Raw genomic sequence first — 8,715 nt, 5'->3', positions numbered from 1 at the left:
CATACTAGCAAGGTATGCGTTGTGATGAGAGAGACAATGGAGTCCTACCTTGTGTATTCTGGATGTTGAAGCCATTCCTCCTGTATTTTTTATCTGGCTGCAGAATGCCCTGCTTCCTCCAATGCTCTATGGTGTTTGTCATTCAGCATCTAAACAGTCTGCTTAATAAAATACATATTTTTATGTGCTATAGAATAGACATGAGAAGACCTTTTGTCTTCCACCATGGAGTATTTCTGTCATATTAGTAACTACCTGACCTGGTATCAGATGGGAAGTCCTCAGCTGCTAGTTCTGTCTTCTGTTTTACTTTGTTGTCTGCAAGTCAGTTTTAGATCTTAGTGACATTTGAGAATGAAGCTAAAGTTAAAAAGTACTTTGGGTCTAACCAGTATTGTGGTATTAGATATTTTTAAAGTATCTGGCTGGATCAGACTAATGGGCTCATGTAGGGAATTGGACAGTTTAGCATTGCTCAGGTTATAAAATTGCATTGTTGGATGCTGTACCTGAATTCCTTACTTTATTTGGATGAAAACATAAAGTCAGATCAATCGATTAATAACTTCACAAGCAGTGAGACAAAGTTGGAATGTTTCATTTAAGAAACTTTATGGTGATTTTTTGTGTTTTGTTTTGTTTTTTAAATTTGTATTCATGGCTTAAATGTTACTGACTCTTTTGTTTTCCTTTGTCAGAAATCAGCCTCAACGTTAGAGACCCTCCCACGAAAATAAGTATTATTCCAGAAGAAATGGTTAAGCCAGAGTGGGGATTACCTGAAGCTAAATACCGGTTTGTCACAAGGTAAACTAGCATTTTGTTGGTTGTCAAGATGGAATTTAAATTTCACTCCATTTCACTGAATATTAATTGAAACGTTATTTGAAGAGTTTCTGAGAACGCTTTGTGTTTTGTTATTAAAAAATACTCACTTTTTTATTACCTGAAGCTAAATACCGGTTTGTCACAAGGTAAACTAGCATTTTGTTGGTTGTCAAGATGGAATTTGAATTTCACTCCATTTCACTGAATATTAATTGGAAAGGTTATTTGAAAAGTTTCTGAGAAAGCTTTATGTTTTGTTATTAAAAAATACCCACTTTTTTGTTCTGTTTTTGTTTTAGGTCAGAACTGGATGGCTTACCACACAATCATTGCTGTGATGTTATTGGTCTCGTGACGTTTGTAGGAAGGGCTGAGCGAGCAAGAAAGAGAGGTTTTTGTATAAATATGACTTTCAGAATTTAATCAAGCAATTTTAAACTTTCTGAATAAATACTGACACATTTTTCTTAATGTTCATATAGAACACGGTGAAGACTTCTGGCTCTATCGGTGGGCACATGCCATGGATGGGACCTCAGACCAACCATTCATACTGGAATTATTTGCAACTTCTCAGCCAGATGTGTTTGAACGTATTCACCCAAGTATTCATCTCTCTATAATACTTACTCATAATTATTTACAGTATTTTTCTAGCTGGTTGCTAATTTCACGTTCTGTGCATAATTGCCACTAAATAAAAAATGGCCATGGTTTATCTCCTCATACAGAAAATAGATAATCAGAAATTAAAAATAAACAAAATAGTTTAAGTATTTGAAACTCTTATCATATTGCAATCTGCCAGTTTGTCTAAACAAATAGATGGGCAGCTGGGCCTGCGGCTCACCTCCTTAATTTCAAACAGAAGCTTAAGTGAAGCACCTGGGACAACATTTCTTGCATCAAAGGCAAATAAAGAAGGCAGCTGGTCAGATCTATTACTCCTTTTTTTCTGTAAAACAGAATGGGAATAATTTAAAAGGAATGGAGGAAGGGAGAGGTAGAAGTGGAAAAACTTCATTTCTTTGAATAAATATTTTTTTTGCCAAACAGCAATCATCACCCAGCTGTGTTACTGCATGTGAGCTAAGAGTGATGAATTTCAAACTGGAGAATCCTTCATTAAGGATTTTAAAAGAGCTTTATATATTTCTTCTTCCCTTCTGTCTCTCCTCCTCCAAGCACTCATCCTTCCATTAACGTTGGTTGGTGTCATGTGCATTTGTTCTATCATATGATGCAGGACCAGCTGCACAACCCCGTTGAGGTTGTGACTGCATTTATCTTGAGCGTTCTGGGGAAACGGCAAAGAATGATACTGCATTGTTTAACTGAGATGTTGACAAAGGAGTGACTCTGTACTCCGTTTAGAAGTTTTGCAGTGGCATGTCGTGATTTCTTGTGCTTCCCATGATTTTATGCTTTTTATCCTTAAGAAACATAGTCATCTAATATCCATATTTTTACTATTTGTTTCATTTGTATGCTTCCTGATGACGAATCTCGTGTTTTAATCCTAATATGTATGCTGAAATTTCCTTCCGCAGGTACTAAATTGAACGTGTAATTACATCTCCATATTGCAGTTTATAACAGGGGCTCAACATACGCTGAAGCATTTTTAGGGTCAAGAACTTGCGTGTCAGTCTTGACGTTCTAAAATCAATGAAATACCAGGAAAAAAACCCTGAAGTTTGGTCTGGTTTTTTTTCCTGCAGTGACATATTTGGTGTGTACACAGATGAGAGTGGTACGGGACCTCACTGACAATCCTTCCAGCACCATTTACCTTACAACTTCAAATGAAAGTCAAATATTCATTACAGGTAACTTAAACTACTTTCAGTTTCGTGTAATTCTCATTTATTTGGAAAGGGCATTTTAATTTTACAAGAAAATAATCAGTGCATGGTGTTAGTTTCCTTGTCAGAAATGACTGAGAGTTAAAAATGAAATAGCATTGCAGGAAGAAAAAAGCAAATTCCATTCTTGCGAGGCATTGATGCATGTACCTCATGAAAAGTACCTGAGCATTACTAGGTTGAGTAATACGTGTACTAATTCTTTCAGACTGTTTTAATCCTTTGTTGATGGAGCAATGTGGATTACCGCTTCCTTAAAAACATTAAAAATCATGTGCAGCTTTTCTGGCTTAGGGATTTCTTTTATTACAAATAAAAAGAGGTTATAGTTGTCCTAAGTTTATCTTAGCTAAGCTTTTACACCAAATATTTGGAGAGCTGGTATGTTTCATCTTTCCCAATATGCAAGACCTTATGCAGACCACATGATTTGGAAAGGGATGTGGTGCTAGGCTGCACTGAAGGAGCATTCCTTCTAGATAGTCTTGTTTGAATACTCCCATCTGCAATTACTGTGCTCTTTATGGTCCTGTGATACTGTGCACTTGATACCATCAGACAGCGTGTCACAGGTAGGACCAGGCACAGCTGTCTGTGGGATGTTTGCTCTTCAGTCAGGAGGCAGGCTATAGCAGTGTTGCTGGTGGGTGATGTGCTGACCTGATTCCAAGATGCAACAGGTATATTTTTCCTGTGTTTGTTCATCCAGCTCATTTCTTTGGTGTTCCTAACGTATCAGTCACCCAGACTGAATCTGTCTGCTGACAAGCAGAAATAGAGAAAAATAGGTGCTAGAACAGTATCTGAACATAGTCAGTTCTGTACATATGGTCTTTCCTGACAAGTTGTGTAAGGTGTTTTGTGCTTAATTAGACTAGCAAAACAAGCTAATAGGTTTCTGGTGATTTAATTTACTTCTAAGTGAAGGTTTTGAGAGGTTTTTTTTCCTTTGCTTTCCTTCAGTCTATTTTGTATTCAGTTCACAGCTTGGATATAGACCTGGTCAGATTACAGTTTATTTGATAGAACTGGTATTTAGTCCATATCTTGGTTTTAAACCAGCCAACAAACGAATACATACCTTGCCAAGTACCTGTCAGTAACAATCTTTGCTGAACCCTATGAAGATGATTTAACTAATTTATACTGCTAATAAAGCAGTTTCTACTAATTTTATTGCTTTGTACGCTCCTGTGAGAAAGTATTCTAGTAGCATTTTTGGTAGTTGATTTATTTCTTTCTATTACTTAACATTTGTCTAACTTTCGTTGTCAAACGCAAGCGTCAAGGAATTCAAGATACTTCATAAAACACCGTTAAATAGTGGAAAGTTGTCTTTTGTTTAGTCCAATTATTCTTACTTTGTTTCTTCTACATAGTGTTCAGGACAGTTTTAAGATGGGAACAGGTGACAGTAACCTGCTTTGGCTTTGATACCTGATTATTTTTGTTTTAAAAGGATGGCACAAGGGCCAGCCGTACACCAAGGATATCAAAGTGAAAAACTTCATTCAGTGGACTAAAACACAAAGCGAAGCTGATCAAATGAAGAAAACTGTCATTGGTGGCTATTACCCTTTTCCACGACCTCCAAATAACTTCCTGAAATACTGTAAAAACAATAAAGGTATCACAGCATCAAACACCTCTAAGATTTGTAGCCTTTTTCAGTTCAGCCTTACTCCAAACATGTAAAGCATCAGTTATACAGTGAAACAGTTCCTACTGGTGATTACAGAAATGTGCAGTGTCACGTAAGAAAAACTCCATTTCAGGGCTAAAAGTATCGTAGGCTAAATCCTCGTCTTAGAGACAGTATCGTGGCACCATTGGCTGCAGGAAAACTGTAGCAGCTTACATGAGCTAAAGATCTACACAGAAATTTTACTCTGAACATTCTGCTAAATCAGAATTAGAGACAGTTAAGAATACAGGGAATTGAAATTTCACCTGTAACAAATTATGATATCTGGTAACACAGACTGAAGGTGCTTGTGAGCTAAAACGGGTTTATTGTTTAAATTTTTTTCCCTTGTGATGTGAACAGCAAAAAAGATTTAAAATTCTTCAAAAATGAAATTTTCAATCAATTTAATCTTTAGTAACAAATTATCTTCTGAGTCTTGCGTTCAGACATTTTGATGTTGTATTTCTGTAAAACCTGTTTATTGACATTTCTTTTTTGCAGTTGAGTCGGTTTTGAAACCTTGGGAAAGAGCTTGAAGACTTGCACTACAGAGAACACAAGCGCATTGCTGTTCAGGGAATAATCAGTGCCATAAGGTACATCAGCTATAGGAGTGCAGCTGAAGAAGCCTCGGGAGTGGAACTTGTTCAGGTACAGTGTTGCAGGATTAATGCTACAGCATTTAAGCAACTATGATTTTAATTAGAATGGAGAGTAATGCATTTGAGTTCAGAACCTGGTTAGATTGTCTCTTGATTAACTATATTTGCTACTTTGAGAGTAAAATTTTGGATAGTCTTAATTTAGAACTTCTTAAAAAGCATTGATTCAGTGCTTTTCTAGAAGTGTAATGACACTGCTCTGTCAAACTATGTAACTGTTTAGAAGTTACTAAAGAAGAACATAATTTCTGCTAGATAGAACATAGTTTTCAGAAGGCAGGGTAAATTGTTCTGTTACTTTAAAAGTGACTTAAAGACTTGCAGGTTTTTGAGCTGGAAGCTATAGCTTTAAGTGGTGTGAAACTCTCAAACAATTAACTGTTGTTGCAGAAAAATACTTCTCAGTCTGTTGAAAGTTCTCCTATGTCCAAAGAAGACTGTGTTCACATGGGGAAAAACACCACCCTTCAGAATAAAGAAGTGAAGTCTTTTCTGGAGCCACATTGCACTCCTGGGGAACAACATCAGCACCAAGCTCCCGGGTCAAAAAAGAGTTCAGTCAAGAGGAAGATACCACACAGATTAAATACAAGCGCAAAACAGTAAGCTCTCTTCATAAATCTGTAGTGGATCTTTTAAAAAGTGTTTAAGGAAATGAGTTCAGAGCCCGGGTCATAGAAAACATCTAAGAAAGCTTTAAAAGCATATATAGTATAGTCTTTAAAAGGTAGTTAGGTACTTTTCCTAGCATCAGGTGAGGACACTTCACATCAAGTGAGGATACTATTCAGGCTAATGAAGGATTGATTTAAGCAGCTGTTTGGTTTGCAGTGCTCTCTTCTGATTAGTATTCAGAATATTTTGAGGGAAATTGAAATTAAATATAATTAGGATTGAATGAAAACTTAAGTCTAGGAAAACCCTAGTGAATAGAAGTTTTGTCTTGGCAGTGTTACAGTAAACTCGTTACCGGATTTCCAGCGTGTAAGGAAAATTCCAACATTTGAATGTCATGGGTTCGTTCTGCCTGCAAGAAAAACATGCATGTTCTTTGCTGTGTGTGTTTTTATTTAATGAAATACTGTAAAATAATGGTGAATTTCCTACTTTAAGGGGGAGTGCATCTGTTATTCCTGTATCGTCTTACCCCTACTTCACACGGTCTGCAAGAAGAAAATTAGGGTAAGTCATGTGAAGTTAATTATGTTAAATAACTGCAGTGATGAAACAAAGATATTTGAAGTGAAACTTTCACAGGTCAAGAATCTGTATGGAAGTGAAATGAAAGAACAGATTCAGGTAGAGTTTAGTATTTTCTATTCACTTCCTCACCACTGATTCCAGTTCAAATGTATTGGATTGTTTTATTCTGAAACATGATTTTGAGCGCGTTATTAAACATTTTTATATTGTCACTAGTGCTGTGAATGTTATTTGCTAGTCTTGAAGTAAAAAGGTACTTTCCTTCATGCATTTTGTTTAAGGGCCATAAATTCTTATTTGTTCCAACACAGCTCAGTTCACTCGAATGTTTGAACTCTTTGGTGTCGGTGACTTAGGACGTTTAGGGTTTTTGGCAGCACTGATTTGGCCTGGTGTTGTGGGTACGGACACCCCTCAGTTGCCACCTTAGTTTCCTTTTAGCACCTTTTCCCTCTCCTCTAACACAAAGAATCACGGTGCTAGGGATATAGTAACAAAATTAATGGTGGAGTTGATCATAAGTTCTTGACTATTCTAGCAGTATTACTGCCCTATAAGCGTGCCTGTTTTCTTTAAAAACATTTCATGGAAGCTAATTTGCCAAAGCTTTTTCTGTGGGATAAATGAGGCTCTTTTGAGCCCACATGCCTATTGTTTCCTCTGGTCCTCCTGGTAGATACCTCATTTCCTATTCATTAAAAGCATGGCACCTGGCTTTAAGGTCACATCTCTGCAGGTGGTGCAGGAGTTCGCAGGGACTTGTGGCACAGATCCATAGGAAAATCAGGAGTATTTTTGGAATGTAAGGGATCCTGTTTTCTTTCACTTTCTAAGAAATGTCCATTTTTTTTCCTTGGGGGTGGAGGGTGGGAAGAATGTTTTCTCCCCATTTCTGAAAAGTGAAGCAAAAAGTTAAGGCATGTTTACTTTGTTCTCTGCTTTTCTCAATCTGCTACTCTCCTCGCTACCTGTGTGTCCACTCTATGCCATTAGTGCTAGAACCCCAACTAAAGGCGGAGACAGTCTGTGTTGGATTATGGAAAGCTGTTTCACTCTGTATTAATAAAAGGTAACTTGTGTATTTCTGTAATAACTGTGAACTTGTGCTGAATTCTCCAAATTGCGGAAGAAAAATAGAAAGCCTAACACCTAAAAATTGCATTATTTTCTGTTCTGTTACTTGGAAGTAGCAGAATGTCAGTTCTCACTGAAATATTTTAACACACTGATGAAATAACGGTAGAGATATATTTTGAAGTACGTACTCTAGCTTAAATTATTTTGCGTCGAGTATTTTGTGCAATTCTTCATCGTGTTGCATTTTATTTTTCCAAACAGTAAAAACTTATTTTAAGGCTCTTTATTGACAGCCTCAGTACCTACATTTCTGAGGTCACTTATTAAAGTGATTATTAAGGGTTTCAGAAAGAACAAGGTAAGGGGAAACTGGATCCTTTAATATTATTGTTGATACTTACATCCTTGCTACTAGAGACATTCTACGTAAATGTACTTTTAAGCATTTAATAAACCCCAAAGTAATTTAATTGATAGCTTATCGTGAATGGGGAAAGATCAGGGATTTCAGAAAGGCTTATTTTTATGTGGAAGTGAAAAAAACCACAGTTGTTTTCTTAGCATTTCAATCACTCTAAGTTTAGCACTGCCTTTACCATGGAGTTGCTGGTGCACTACTTGCTCACACTCTGCACTGCTTGAAAGTAACTTGTTTGTATGCTGCTGTCCCTGCAGTTTCACTTCTAAATGTTTATGTGACTTATACGCTTTTCTCCTTTTTTCCTCCCCTGTGATGAGAACTGAGGGATAGGAATTCTGTAATATGGGGAAATTCAGCTTGAAGCTTGCATGGCTGAAAGTTTCCCAGAATTTGACGTTTCCTTCATACCCCTTTTTCATATAAATCAGATATTTTTTCAGGGAGAAGCTGGTAGATCCCAACATTCACATTGTGCAGGCTTGTTGAATTATTTTAGAAGCCTGTTTGGTAGATCTGTGTGCCATAATGGTGTCATGACAGCTGAGTTAAGTTGATTTCAAACCAGTCGATATAATAAGGCTTTTGCCAGTGTTATCAGTGAGTGGGGTGTTTTGTTTCGTCATTTTGAGGCACTTTAATTCCTTGCATGATTTGGGCATAGCTAGAAGTTGTAACTATTTTCTTTCTTAAGCTTTTTCATCACATTTAGTCCCACTGCTTAGGAAATAGGTGTGAAGCACAAGGCATGCTCATTTTCCTTGTATTTTCTAAAAGTATTCATCTGCCGTCTGTTTTGATTGATGTTATTTTTATTGGCAGTACTTTAAAGTAAAATGATTGAAAAGGTGAATATCAGTGCGTCTGGAAATACTGAATAAAGCCTTTTTTTTTTTGCAAGTGGGCATCTGTGAAAACGGGAGTCTACAGAATGCAGGCTGGGAATAGCAAATCTGGCATGGCACAAGTGCTCAT

At 36.8% G+C, this 8,715-nt stretch overlaps 1 protein-coding gene across 1 annotated transcript in view; it reads left to right on the top strand.

The window, feature by feature from the left end:
• Positions 1-354: 354 nt before the first annotated feature.
• The window catches only part of LOC104538335 (chromosome unknown open reading frame, human CXorf57), a gene marked incomplete at its 3' end in the record, with an annotated part of 21,179 nt that continues 12,818 nt past the window's right edge, over positions 355-8,715 (top strand). Inside the window, 10 exon segments of the mRNA XM_010181500.1 lie at positions 355-382; positions 699-807; positions 1,128-1,219; positions 1,311-1,433; positions 2,550-2,657; positions 4,153-4,320; positions 4,882-4,897; positions 4,899-5,031; positions 5,433-5,644; positions 6,156-6,224. Of these exon segments, the coding sequence (XP_010179802.1) occupies positions 355-382; positions 699-807; positions 1,128-1,219; positions 1,311-1,433; positions 2,550-2,657; positions 4,153-4,320; positions 4,882-4,897; positions 4,899-5,031; positions 5,433-5,644; positions 6,156-6,224 (1,058 nt within the window).

The sequence above is a fragment of the Mesitornis unicolor genome, unplaced genomic scaffold (genome assembly GCF_000695765.1).
Source record: "Mesitornis unicolor isolate BGI_N332 unplaced genomic scaffold, ASM69576v1 scaffold25063, whole genome shotgun sequence".
In the NCBI taxonomy this organism is placed as follows: domain Eukaryota; kingdom Metazoa; phylum Chordata; class Aves; order Mesitornithiformes; family Mesitornithidae; genus Mesitornis; species Mesitornis unicolor.
This window is presented reverse-complemented; position numbering and strand designations above follow the sequence as displayed.